At 46.8% G+C, this 14,727-nt stretch overlaps 1 protein-coding gene across 2 annotated transcripts in view; it reads left to right on the top strand.

Moving 5' to 3' along the window:
* The window catches only part of TENT4A (terminal nucleotidyltransferase 4A), a 612,157-nt gene that overhangs the window by 183,962 nt on the left and 413,468 nt on the right, over window positions 1-14,727 (top strand). For both annotated transcript variants that reach the window (XM_069613719.1, XM_069613720.1), the window contains exon 4: window positions 8,387-8,507. In XM_069613719.1, the coding sequence (XP_069469820.1) occupies window positions 8,387-8,507 (121 nt within the window). The remainder of the gene's footprint in view (window positions 1-8,386; window positions 8,508-14,727) is intronic.

Below are 14,727 nucleotides of genomic sequence, written 5' to 3'. Positions count from 1 at the left end.
GGGAATCCAGGGAGGAGTCAGGGTCGGCCAAGCAGTGCTGCGCAACCTGTTCGCCTGAGGTGAGCCTGGTGAGGAGGTAAGATGCTTAATGTTGAGTTTGATGTAATGCTTAATGTTGAGCCTTTGCCACCTCCCGTGGTTGTGCATGTGTGTACTGCTATGTATTCTTTATTCATGAGCATGTGAATCCATGCTGGACCCCATGCTGGAGAAGGAACAAGTTACTTACCTGTAACTGTTGTTCTCCAGCATGGGTCTGGCATGGATTCACATGCGAACCCTCCCGCCTACCCCTCTGCGGCTCTTCACTTGGTCATACTGCCACTTCACGTGCTTCCAAATCTGAAGATGGCTGCCAGAGGCGGTGCTTAGGTAGAGGGCAGTCATTGGCTGTGGTCAGTATGACGCAGAGACCAGTGATTGGTTACTACTACGAAAGACAGATCAGAAACAAAACTGATACTGGTTTTTTCTTTACCGAGGATTCCCAGCCTGACGACGGGGAATATTCATGAGCATGTGAATCCATGCCAGACCCATGCTGGAGAACAACAGTTACAGGTAAGTAACTTGTTCCAAATACACAAAATTCCATTGGTATTGGGAGTGATGGGGTTAGGTTGGGAGGATATTGGAGACAGCAGGAGAGCGCCCGCTTCAGTCGCAGCCCCTAGGAGTTCCAGGACAATGTAATGCCAACAAGAGACCACCTATTGAGACCTGTAATGAAGCATGGCACTGCTGGGCATATTTTTCTGCAGAAAATGCAGGTTACATAGCACGTATTTTCAGAATTCTTTGTATTTTCTGTAATCTCCTTCCAATTACAAATGTTGGGACAGTTTTGGCAGATATGCCCTCGGTACCCAAGGTAATTGTAACTGCAGAAATATGTCAAATGTTTCTGCAGGTTTTCAGTTTACCATATATTTGGAGTGATTCTAGTGAAGACCCAGCAAGCTGCTTACACACAGGTGATTAACTTTCAACCAGGCAAACTGAAACACCTCATAGATGAAACTGTTGCAGGAGGAGATGTTGCATGATGGAGTAGGTGGTGGATCCGTATCAGCCAGGCACAGCAGTATAGGGGCTCCTGTCTTCAGTCCAGCAACTGTCCGAATAGGACTGGTGCAGGCATGTTGGAACAGCACTCAATGTTGTAGGGAAGCAGCAGAGATTATTTCAACCAACAGTATACAGGCACCAACAAAACTGGGCCCAGCCAGTTAATGTCCTCCGGAGCAACCTCAACCGTCTCGGCAACAGTCCTCCAAAAAAGTTCTAGGATTGACGGGCCAAAGCCCATCTCCCTTGTTGGAAGCGCAGGGCAAGGGTAATCCGGACCTTAAATCTTTAAATTGTCACCAATCAATGATTTGGTGGCAACACAAGCTTCGATATTCTGGTGCCACATCAAGAAATATATTAAGTTGTCTTGGAGATGTTTATCCATCCTAAATTGAATAGCCATCACAAAGTAGGCTGGTGTGTATTGGTTTGTTGGTACTATTAAATGTTTGGTCAAACCCCTTTAACCCACCGGTCACCACTTTTCACAATATGGATTTGCTTGTTTGTGATCGTATATTCGGACAAGAGCAGGCTGTTAATTGGTTACTGTAGTGGTTTCTATCTGTTGTATTTAGCAGTTTTTTTCCCCTCGTGCCTTAGTAATGGCAGTTCTCCAGCATTGGGTCTCGCATGGATATACATTATCATGAATATTCCCCCGTCGTCTGGCTGGGAATCCTTGGTAAAGAAAAAATCAGTTTTACATTTCTGAACTGTTTTTCTCCTAATAATTCACTGAGCTCTGGGTCATACTGCCCCCAGCCAATGACTGCCCTCTATCTAAGCCCCTCCTCTGCCAGCCATCTTTAGATTTTTACCACACGTTCAAGTGTTGGGAGTGCTTGTGTTTAGCTCTCAAACTTTTACTGCGTTCGTTTTTTGGAAGAGTATTACTCTATTTTCGTATTACTCTACTTTCAACCTATCTGATTAACGGGGACCTGTTTTTGGATTCTTCAGTGCTCCTCAAGGGTGAATTTCGTTGAGTTTTTCTGTGGGAGATTCTCAGGCCTACTCCGCGTGGACCATGTTGGAGGAGAAGATTTCGACTCTTTCAAGATCTGCTCATGTTGCGGAATGTCTTCTCGGACGACGAGCATTCCGAATGTCTTTACTCCCTGTACCCGACACACAAGAAGGATGATTGTGTTTTGCCAGGAGATGACCTTGCGCACGTTTAAGGATCGCACAGGCGGCTGAACAAGTTGCTACAGGCCATGGCCCCTGCTCTCGGTGTGTCCCCACAGCATGCCTCTCCCAGCTCCTAGAAGGCTGAGCGGGCTTCTAAGACCTTTGAGGGCACCATTTCTGCGGAGGTCCAACAGAAGGCTAAGCACCACGAGTGCCATTGCACTGGGATCCCCGGTGGCCAGGGCGTGTTAAATCTCCAGCCTCTGGCACCAGTCAATGCTCAGGATCTGCAGCCAAGAGGAAATCTGATCACCTGGGCAAACTGAAGGAGAGGCCCATGTCTGCCCTACCGGAGAAGACTAAGGGGTATCGGGGTTCAAACCATTCCCCCTAAGGAGAAGGCCAAGCAGGACAAGGCTCCGGTCCTGACTGTGAAGGCTCAGGTACGTCCGGGAAAGACCCAGCCTTCCATCGAGGGGGTGGCAGAGTATGTTGAAGGCTGCCTAGGCGGCTCTGCAGGGCGCAACCCCCAAAGGCGAATGTCTCCCTTCCTCCCAGGAGGGAGCTTGTGTTCTACCCTATAGACAAGACCCCAGAGAAGATGTCGGTCATCTCCCCGAGACCTTCACCGATTGAAGAAAAGGGGAGGGTGGGTGCAGTGGCCCTCCAGGGTACGAATATCACCCGAGGAGCTCACTGGCCTGCACCCCATCCAGGAGGAGGTAAACGTAGGGAACAGGCATGCCGACAAAGGTGATACCGTTGAGGAGCAGCAAGGCGACAACAGCCTGGGCGCACAGCCGATGTCCCAGCTGCCTGTTTCGCCCCACCTCAGCTGCCAAGCCCACCTCCGAGAGACCTCTCGGACATTCTCGGCTCTGCACACGCTGACCTGAGATACAGAAAAGAATGCCCATTGCACTGGCTGAGCCCCCAAAACCCCCCCACTGCCCCGCTGACAACAGGGGTAGCGTTCAAGAAGAGTTCACCCTCCATCTCTTTGCCCTCTTCACCTGTTGCACATTAACATGTTGGAGATGCAGACAGTGTTTTGGGCTCTAATCTTTCCTTCCGTCACTCAAGGGCAAGGTGGTGCTTGTCGTCACGGACAATACCACCACTGTTTTACATCAGGAAGCAGGGGGCACCAGATCCCTCCCCCGGCGCTCCAAGGAAGCGCAGGAACTGTGGCACTGGGCTATCACCCAGGGAATGTTCCTCGTCACATTTCATCTAGCAGGAGTGAAACACTCTCAGCAGGGAGCTGCGCCCTTGCTACGAGTGAGCTTCGGCAGGACCAAGTGGATCGTCTGTTCAGCAGATGGGGCAATACCCAAATCGATCTATTTGCGACAGTGATGAACACCAAGTGCCAGAGGTTCGCCAGCAGGTTTCCCCAGTTGGGGAGCATGGGGGACGCATTCTCATTGCCCTGGGACGTCCTGTTTCTGTATGCGTTCCCTCAGTTGCTTCGTCGACTAGTTTATCAACTCGGACGGTGCCGGATGATCGTCATCGCACCAGCGTGGCAGAGGCAGATATGGTACACGGACCTTCTCGACATGTCGGCGTCCCTGCCAGTCAAGCTTCCGGTTGTCGCAGCTCTTCTTGCCAGGGAAGGAGGCGCAATTCTAAATACTATGGACATAAATGGAAGAGGTTTGCTGCCGTACACAGAGCGACACTCTACGAGTCACGGCTGCCATATCTACTTTTGGCCAAAACCGGTTTGGCCCATGTGTCCAAGGTTCATCTGGTCGCTATCTCCTGCTACACCAGATCTCGGGGATGGTTGAAGTTTCCGGAAGACGTTGCAACTTTTTGTGAACTTTGGTCCTGTGAACCATGGGAAGGCCCTCTCCAAAGCTTTCAGTTCCAAGTGGCTCTCCAGCTGCATCACCGGTTGGCAAACTGACCATTACCAGGCCGTCCAAGAGCCCATTCGACCAGAGCAATCGTTGCAACTACAGCGTTCCTGTCTGGTGTGCCCCTGCTGGACATCTGGAGGGCTGCTAGGTGGAGGTCGATGCACACATTCACGAGATTCTACTGCGTCGACAGGGATTCCAGGGAGGAGTCCAGAGTTGGCCAAGCAGTTCTGCGCAACCTGTTCCCTTGAACGTGAGTCTCGTGAGGCGGTAAGAGATGCTTATTTGAGCCTTTGCCACCTCCCGTGGTTGTGTGTGTATTGCTATGTATTCATGAGCATGTGAATCCATGTTGGAAAAGGAAAAAGTTACTTAACTTGTAACTTGTTCTTCAGCATGGGTCTGGCATGGATTCACATGCGAACCCTCCCGCCTACCCCTCTGTGGCTCTTCTCTTGGTTTTACTGCCACTTTACGTACTACCAAATCTGAAGATTGCTGCTAGAGGGTCCTAGGTAAAGGGCATTCATCGGCTGGGGGCAGTATGACCCAGAGCGCAGTTGTGTTCTTAGGAGAAAGACAGTTCAGAAATGAAACTTTCTTTAATGAGGATGCCCAGCCTGACCAGGAATATTCATGAGCATGTGAATTTATGGCAGACCCATGCTGGAGAACAAGAGTTACAGGTAAGTAATTTGTTCCTTACTCTGATGGTCTGGGGAAGGAAATCCATTGGTAGTCTTGGTGCCCAGGGCAAAGGATGCACATCTTAATGCTGGTGTCACCCTTTATTTGAGCAATATTCACAAGGTGGTCCAGTCCAGTGCGGAGGACACCTATGTGGGCAGAAAGGACTATGGACGGTAGGTACAGAGAATTTGTTTTGGAGAACCAGGACTGACGGCAGTGGGTCATGATCCAAGGGTGTGTTGAAAAAGGAACAAGGATCCTCCACCTGCCCATTACGTGGCTGTATGAATGATACAATGGTACGTTTCTTAATGATTAGCTACACGATTAAGAAAAAGCACCCTGAGGCTATTATTTAGGGCCTGCTGTGGCCGTACGATTGAAGCCATGGCTGTTTGCATTAACTCCATCGATGTGTTTGCAGTTTATGCTACTTGTGAACACCTTGTGTGGACCTGCAGGGTAAGACCGAAGAAGGTACATGCACTGATGATGAAGCTGCATTATTATTTATCGTTTTGAATCTCGGTATGCTGTTCTGTTTATATTTGAATTGTTTTAATGAATGGTTATTGGATGAAATGTTTGCTTTTATGGCATTGTCGAAATAAAGCATTATGAAAAAATGCCCATCTGGTCCCATTGCTATTAGGGAAGGTCCATACCTTCTAAAATAAAACTAAGACTGGTAGTCGAAGTCCAAAATAAATGGTTCCGAGCCCAAGTCCACTAACTGGCCCTACCGCTTCAGAAAATCTAAAGAAAAGTGGAGGTTTGAAGAGTAGCCTTGTTGTGGGCTTCTGCCTGACCCAATTCGTAGGTTACTTATTTTCAACCTCGGATACTTGACTCCAGTCTTCTTGCAGACTGTTAATTAAAAATACAAATCCTCTGTATTGCTTTCTCTTACTCCCCTTTGGAAAAGAACTACATTTAATTATTTATTTTTTTTACAAGTGTTCAAATCCGTCCAGGATCACTTAATGCAATTTTCTGTGTCCCACCATGGTGGCACTGGCTCTGCCCAAAGTTATGTGGCTCTTTGATGTTTTGGTTCTCAAACGTAGTCTGCCTGCTTGGGTATTGCAGGTTCCTGTCACCTAATTGGCTTTGCCAGCCTGGTTGCAGTGTGTGACGTAACGTACCTGTACACCAGTGTTTCTAGGCAAGGGGAGGACGAGACCAGCAATCTTAGTAGGTCTTGGTTCATTCGGATCGTGCAAGTGTGATATCACAAGGTTTGAGGGGGGAGAATGGAAGTGTAAGGGTGAAGGAAGGGAAGGGGCTGTGCAATCAGGGCTGCAGTGTGCTGGGTAAGTGCAGCCACAGCAGCGAGGCTCTGGGTAAGTGCCAATCTCTTTCACATGACTCATGCTTGTCCGATTTTCATCACTTCCTTGTACCTTTGTCTGCTTTCCCAGCCTTGGTATAAAGCACATTTTATTTATTGGGTATTTATAATGTGCCTATACAGCAAATGGTAGTTCAAGGCGCATCAAGACAAAGGAGGGGGAGGCACAGGGAAGAAGGAAAGACAAAACGTTCTACTAGGTCTTGAGACATTCGGCTCGTGCAAGTGCAATAACGAGAAATGCAGGGGAGACTAGGAGGTGGGGAGTGCAGATGGAGCAATGCTCATTAGGGGACGGGTACATTAACTGCAGTGAACCGGTCCAAACACAGCACAAGGCTGGAAATGAAGAAACTGCATTGGAGTGGGTTCACAATTTGGGAAAGCCTCACCCCATGGTGTAGGGGCTTCAAGTATGCAGCAACAAGTAGTTCAAATACAAAAATGGAATGCCACGCAAAAGCTAGGTAGGAGAAACAAGATGACATAATCCTAAACTGTGATAAGCTGTCAGTAAGGCCTGCTAGGAAGCGAGCGCGTTGGTCAGGCAGAAGGTATAATAAGGTAGGTGTTGGGCAGCGAACGTAAGCTGCATAAGATATACATGGATGCTATCGGCCAACATACATATACAGGGCGAGGCAAGGTCACTAAGTCAGAGGTGGCCACAACACCCACCTGTGGCAAAAGCCAGTGGGTGGTGAGCAGACAAGTGGTACATGGTGGAGATCAAATTGGATAGGGCCCAGGCAGCTTAACGGTGTGGTATAAGGTCAGTAATCAGCAGAAAGGTTTATGTAGAATTGATGGACCATATGGGCGGGACATGTTTTTTATCAATGATAGCATGGCAAGCACATCAGGGATATGTAACTCCTTACCATCTGGAGTGGGAGTTTGCCCAACTGAGTAGTGGGGTTGATGCGTCCCAGCAGGAGAGCAGAGTTTCATGAAAATGGTGGCGCAATGGTAAATTGATCCTTTCATGCTGTTTTACATTGGGTGTGCCTGTTTAGTTCTTTCAGACTCATAACTTTGTCGGCTTCTCCAGCCTTGCTATACAGTGATTGTATTTCTTTGACTTTTACACATGAGGCGTGTGCCTGTTCTGTTCTCTCGAGCTCTTGTACCTTTTTGGCTTTATCAACCGTGGTTCTCTCCCTTCGTGTCTCAGTCTCCGTAACCTTGTCTGTTTTGACAACCTTGGAAACCAAAGTTCTTCGCCCTCACTGGTGGTCTCGAGTCAGGAACGTTAGCTTGTCTGGCAGCGAAAACACTTGCAATGTAAAGCTGGGGGAGGGGGAGCCTGGGTTCCTTTCCTTTTGCTGGGCACCAGGCGCACCACTGCTCTCTAGTGGTTGCGCCATCAGCAAAGTTTCTTTACAACTCAGTCCTTATCCTGACCCAAGCCTCTTGCGCAGTCATAATGCCCGCTTTTCAGCCTCTAGCTAGCTGGTCTCCCTTCCTCCAAGCCACGGCTGCTTCTGCGATTTGCTGTGGCCCCGGCACGCCAGGACGTCCTCTCTAGAGGCTAGCCTCTGCGTATCGGTTACTCTACGCTCTATTCCCCCCGATTCGCAGTCTGCTCTTATGCACATCCTCAGAACCAACTGAATTGTCAGTCGTCTTGGATCATGGCATTCGGACTATGTTCAGCATGATCTGAAGCCAAAGGAGTCAAAGGATGCTTCTTGGTTATAGTCATAACTGACAATGCCAAAGTCTTTCCAACACGCATATAGGCGGAAAGGGTGTTGACTGGGAGTTCCTTATCACAATGGGAGTCCTTGTCCCCAAGAGCAGTCACTCCCATTGAGGTTCTGCTTGCTCAGACCCCTAGAGTGGTCTTGCTTAGCGGGCTCCCATCCCTACCTCCAAAGGGGGTGGCAATCCTCTGGGGAGGAGGGACAATTTGTCCCATTGTAACACTTTGTGAAAACGTAGCTAATTTAGCAATATAAATTGGTACAGAAGTAGTTTTTAGCCTTATAACAAACTGAAATGTTAAAAATCCTGGTAATGCCACTCCTTGAAGATTTGTTAACCTTGAGCTGGAGTTACCATTAAAAAAAAATGAAGCATGACAATTGTGTAAATATAGCGTCAATGCAAAAGGCTCTAATGCACAACATTTCATAGCAATTAATGTGAGCCTTAACGATGTGATGTGGTTGTTACTTTACAAAAGCATGCCTTGTGTATTAAAACGTGATTTAATGCTTTTTGCAGGTTTTTATTGCATGTTATTCATACAAGAACTTTTTTCCTACAGTGATATAGATTTAGTGGTTTTTGGAAAATGGGATCGGCCACCTTTAAATCTATTGGAACAAGCACTACGGAAACGCAATGTGGCTGAGCCAGGATCCATTAAAGTTCTTGATAAAGCTACGGTAAGCAATGTTTTGGTGCCAGTGTGTCAGTATTTCAGTGAGTTGAATATATTTGATGAAACGCTTCCATGAACTAATGTCTTGCATGCGTTTCCAGCTTTTGTTTTGTGGAAGCAATATTTTTTCCCAAATTGAATTTCTCATCCAGCCATAAGAGGTCTGGAACAGTCGAAACCTGTAACCTTTATGCCAGTCCAACTTTGCATGCCTCACACTAGATTATTGGAGAATCTGTAGGATTTTTTAGAAGACATACTGCCAGAAATGTGGATTTGAGCAATCAATAGAAGTTTCCATCCAACCTGGAAACTGTGCTCCCGATGCTAAACACAGGTGATTCAAATTAGCTAAATCAGAGCGTGGTCTAGAACGGCCCCAGGGAGAAATACCTGGTCTTGTGACTCCTCACTTCAATACCTTGATGCTAAAGTGTCTTGGTCCAATCTTCAACTGAGATTGTAGGTGCTCTTAATCTGACGGACCAAATGATCAATCTAACTTTTTGTAGTATTGAGTTAACGGCTTCATAGGTTGCGTCTATTACGAAGTATCCTGCCTAACCTTGGGGAACCCACAGTGGAATAGTCTGAAGCCAGGTACTGCCCTGAGGTACATGCTTAACCTAGATGGCGTGTGGGTATGCCAGACTGCCCCAGCTGAATTGCCACTTTGAGGCAGGGTGCAGGTCTGCTGAAACCCACCACCCCTGCAAACACCAATGACCAAGGGAAAGGGGTGAGGGGCAGGAATAGACAACACTTAAATGCCCTTTTTTGAGTTTCATGATTTAGAACACTGTTGAAACTGTTGCTTTGAAGGCTTGATTAGATGGGTGTGTCTAGGCAGTTAACTTTTTAAAACACTGGCCAGCGTGGATACATTAGTTCATTTGACACAATGCTGAAGAAAATCATTCATCAATTTGCATCCATGCAGAATTCAAATGGATTCTTTCCTCCCATGAATTCCTCATCTGATAGGCCTTTCGCAGTGTAGTTTTGTTTCTGAAACCTTTCAGCTGCCAGGGGGCTCAGCGTGGCTCCGTCCGATGTCTGTGCACCTGTGCTGTACATTATGAGGTGCCACACCCTGTGACCTCGGTTCCCTTTTTCGGCACACATTGCACTAATCGGGAATACGCACGTCGAGCTTGACACTTTTCCTCTCATCCAGGGCTTCTCTGGCTTCAAATCGTGTGGATTGCAGCAGGCAGTTGTCGGTCTCGCATACGATTTTTGCTACTGCTTGGGCGAGAACCATGACATCCCGATTGCGGGTTGTACCAGTCCATGCACCCGAACTCCTCTGGCAAATGGCTAACAAGACCTTGAAGTTTGTCCAGAATGCCACGGGTGAGGCTCTGGACTCTGAGGTCTCACAGCACAGACTACTGATCTTACACAGAGCAGCTCTGTCTTCAGAAGAAAGCATCAGAAGAGGTCCTGCTCCGCAACAGTCCTTGCATGGACACTTTTATGGAAAGAGCTACCGCTCCAAGGATTCTTTAGTGTCCTGCTTGCGTACCTTTTCCTACCCAATCCTCTGCCCCAGGGGAATAGGAGAACTTTCACCTTAAGATACTAGACCTCTTTGCCAAGGCAGCTTCAGCCTTGGTGCCTTCGGCTAAGGTGATGGAGCAGTCTGCGTCAGTTGCAGCACCTACTGGTCCCAGGACATCTTTTGTGACCAGCAGGGTGTAGCCACTGTGGACCACTCGTACACATCTACATGCTCTGGCCTGGACCAGAAGAAAGCAGAGGTTACTCTGTGCCAGCAGGTCCTTTCTTCAGATGTCGGTCTCTGCTGCGGTTCTGCCTTAATCGCTGATCAGTGTAGTTGGCAGTGGGCTGCGAAGTACTAAACTCCCTATGGGTGCCTTCCTGTCTAAGATGTATGACTTATATATGACTAGGAAGATCGAACTGGTTCCCTTTGGGTTGGTTCTGTTGGTTTCTGGGGAGGTGAGATTTCCCAGATCTCTACAGGGAAGGTGAGGATGCACTGTGGTTGGCTGAGTAACTTCAGCTCATCAGCGTCCTCAATACCTTCCCTTACTTGGACATTCTGCCGGCTCCCTTCCCATGAAAGCCTCAAGCACTGTTTCAGTGGTTGATGGCTTAGGTCGCTGATACTCTGGGCCCTTTCTGCTCTGCCAAGATTTAAACTGCAACATTTGGATGATGTCACCAAAAGTCGCCCTCGGCTTGCTTTAAAATACTACATTGACCACCAAACAAAGTTTTGTAAAATTATGAAGCTCTTTATGGCATTCTGGCCAGAGTGTAAAGGAGGCCCCATTAATAAATAAGATATCACACGATGGATCTCAGCTGCAATCTCCTTTTGCCACAGTTTCACTGGCCTTTCCAGGAAAGCTGGCAATTTCTCCACAAGAGCAGTGTCTGTTAGTTCTGCCATCTGGGGAGGGGAGTGTCCCTTCTGCCAGGTTGCTGGATGGGTGAGGCTACATATCTTCACTGTGCACTGCTTGGAAATGTCGACTGAGCAAGTCAGATATTGGTTGATCGGTGCAGTAGTTTTCCAACAATGGTGAGCCTCCGTAATGCACTGCCCTTCGTTTAGAAACAGGTTGCATGTATACTGCTTAAAATCTGTTTAGTGTATGTGAATCTGAGGGATCCTAGTTCTGGAGAAGTAGTTCACAAACTCAGTATGGTTCTTTCATAGATTCACCTGTGAACCTTCTGCCATCCCTGTGTTGGTGACACATGTTTGAAAAATAGGCACTCAACTTGACATCCCATTGACTGATGGAGGTGTGGGATTGATGGTGACAGGTCGCAATAGTGACCTTTTTACTTTTAAGCTGGTATTGAGAGGGAAACAATGCAGGCTTTTATAGCATATTAACCTTTAAAAGATAACAATACTGGAGTTAATGGGTGAGTAACTGTCATTTTAGAATATTTTTCTGTTAAACAGACCCCCAGTAATGGTATTAAAAGAAGTCTGTCAATATCATTTTTTTTGGAGAGACCACCAGGTGACCAGTAGGTTTACTTGGACTCGCAAGCTTATCAGTATGTTCTTGTCACTCTTTGTTCAGCTCAAACTATTTTGCAATGTAAACCTTGGTCCAGTAAATGTATACAGAGTATTGACCTATGATCACTTATCACTTAAGTTAAGGTAGGCTGTATACACGCCTAGGATCTAATTTTCTTGTGGAAACAGTTTGTTGTATTAAAAGCAACATATTCAAACCAGCAGGTTTGGCAATCCATGTTCAACTTTCTGCCCTGCAGGCTTGCCCAGCACCACTTTCATTTAACCCAAGTTATCTCGCGTTGGCCATGGAAACTACAATGATACAAAGACAACCACTGCTCAAATTGTTGCAATTTTTCTATTTTGTAGGTGAAATCGCAATTTCTTAAATGGCCCCAGGCCTTGAGAAATGATTTGGTTGAGAAACATGTAATTTCAATAATTGGATGCTTTTAAAACAAATGTAATAAGGCTAGTTACTTGTGCCACGGAAATTAATCTTGCATGGTTATGGGGCATCTGTTGCAATAAACGGTCCACTTCCGCCCACTGGCTTAGTCTCGGACACTCTGCAGATCCCCATGATGCTGCAATTGGTTTCTTAGGAAGCCCCAGTGCTATAGCCGGGAACGATTTTTCATATTTCGTGAACCCAGTGTTTACCCATATCGCCAGCAATGCCAGTTTCGGCTCCCCTGAACACAGTGGACAGTGTTTTAAATTGTATTTAGCTTTTAATGGACAAACCTTCATAGGAATAAAACTGTACAGACATCTGAAATGCATATATATATATATATATATATATATATATATATATATATATATATTTTTGACAATTGATAAAATGTACAAATCTATATGAAAATACACTGATGTAAAAAAAAAAAATTCCAAACTTAAGTTGATAGCCTGAAAAGAAACCACCACTGCTATTGGAAGTTACATGCCCACTCAAATATCTGTCCCACCCAAACCTCTCATCTGAGATAGTTTCATTAGCACTAAGTCTCTTGTATAGGACAGCATTCAGGGAGGGGCATTGCATTAATGTCTTGCTGTTTCTATTTGACCACCCTCACAAAACCTGCATTTGGCATCTCCAATTTTAATCATTTTACATGGGTAAGGTGGACATCAAACTAGGAATAGTTTAACTGGCATGCCCTGCCGACATCCCTTTTGCAAGTTTCGAAAACTAATACTCTGCAGCTTCCACTAGATTTTGGCCTATGCATAGCATGTGAATTTAAGCAGATGCAAGCATCAAATAAAATTACGATGAGTAATGTAGCTCATCTATATATCTGAGGCTTGTGGATTTGCTTTGATCACATGCTATGCATAGGCCAACATTTAGTGGTAGCCACAGAGTAGTACATTTTTTAACGAAACTCTAAGGGACGTCGACTGGGCGTGCCAGTAATACTATGCCGTGTGATATTCTCTGTACCCATGGTCCTTCATGCGTCTAGGTACCTCGGATTGGTTTTTTCACCATTATAGTCAGACTCATATTGGAGTGCCTTCTGGCTGATGCCATTACTTAGAAAAAGTTTAAAGTTAGACTTTCTTTCTGGACTTTCGACAAACTTACATCGCAAGATTTCTGGCAACAGCTTACGAGGACAAGATCTGTCATCAACTCCTGTCTTGACGAACTTTGCCAGCTGCCTAGCTAGGCCCAAACGAGTCTTGGTCCTGTACAGTAGGGAAAATGGGGGGAGGGGGTCATATACCATTGCACTTGAAGAATGCATATTCCTCTATACTTCCTTGAATTCCGCCAGGCTGCCATCTTTATACACTATGGAAAATACTCCTTTTTAAATTCAGTCCTTCCTTTAACAGTAAGTTTCCCTGGAAGGATTCACGCAGTAACCTTTGCCTCCCTAGGGACCACACCGAGAAACAGTGCAACTCTTGCAAACTGTTTAGGCCAAAAACCTGAACCGAAAGACTAAACGCTGGGCCTACGGTCATGCAGGCCGAGGCTGCCATGGACGTCGAAGGAGCCTCCAGCGATGTCGGTGTCCTAAGTGATGCCCAGGGTGATTGGGACCTAATGGATTCCTTCATGTGAGCCCCTGACTCTCAAAAGGCAGCCTGGCAGTTCTGCGATTACAATTGCTACGGAGACTACACCTGGCGGCTCAAGCACTTCCGTTACGCGCCACACCAAGCCCATCCCCCATGGATGACAGTCGACCACGTCGTTGACTGATAAGCCACACACCGCGTCGAATAGACAGTCTAAACATTCCCGGTACTCTGGGCCATTGTAGTCACGATCACCACATGAGGCCTCCAAAAAGACACCAAAGTCAGTTTCTGACCCGCGTCCAAATCCGGAAAGTCTGTGGGTTCCGGCGACCGTGCATCGAAAGGCGCGTCGATGGCCCCTGCAAAAACAAAAGAATTGGTGACTAAATTAAAAATCACATCCGACACCCTACTGACGGCCAGAACAGCGAAAAACTCAATCCTTGACGCCCCAAGCGTCAACATCACAAGGTTCAAAGAGTAGGGATTATTCTACCCCTGAGGACACCCTTTCAGGGTCAATGCATCATAAACGGCCCCCTGCTCCATAGCCTCTGCCTACACCTGCTTTCTCAGTGTTGCCAAGCTCCTCCCAATGGACCCCAGAACATTTTGATTGGGTCATGAGGAGAATGTCTAGTGTTTTACATTACTGTGATTATCCCCCAGATTAACTTGCTAACCTTCAGGGCCCCCATCAAGGCAAAGCAGCTAGCAAACTGCTGACGCCAAAAGAGCTGGCCTGGACGGTACATAAACTTAATACCTTGTCATATTCAGACATGGCTCACTACACTTTACGACACTCGAGGCTCACAAGACCATGGCTCATTTGCAGACTAATAATATGACAACGAAGAGGTATACATCATCCAATCCCCAGACCATACTGACCAACCAGTGGCTGATTCTCCGGTGCACCACCAGCTGCAGTACATTGACCTGCTCTTAAAGGTTGCGTAACACTTTAAGATAGATACACAGAAAGCTCAATTCAATAAGGACTTTGTGCACTACATCGTTGGGGATGAGACCTGCAGCACAGTTTATCCCACTGCTTCTATCTGTCCAGAGGTGTATTCAGCCTTCTCTAGTTACCCCCAATCTGACAAGGGCAGTCGGCCCACACATTGAGAATTGCCAGACCTGCCCCATCAGACCCATTCTA

This window comes from Ambystoma mexicanum, chromosome 5p (genome assembly GCF_040938575.1).
Source record: "Ambystoma mexicanum isolate Mex_15411 chromosome 5p, UKY_AmexF1_1, whole genome shotgun sequence".
NCBI lineage: Eukaryota > Metazoa > Chordata > Amphibia > Caudata > Ambystomatidae > Ambystoma > Ambystoma mexicanum.
This window is presented reverse-complemented; position numbering and strand designations above follow the sequence as displayed.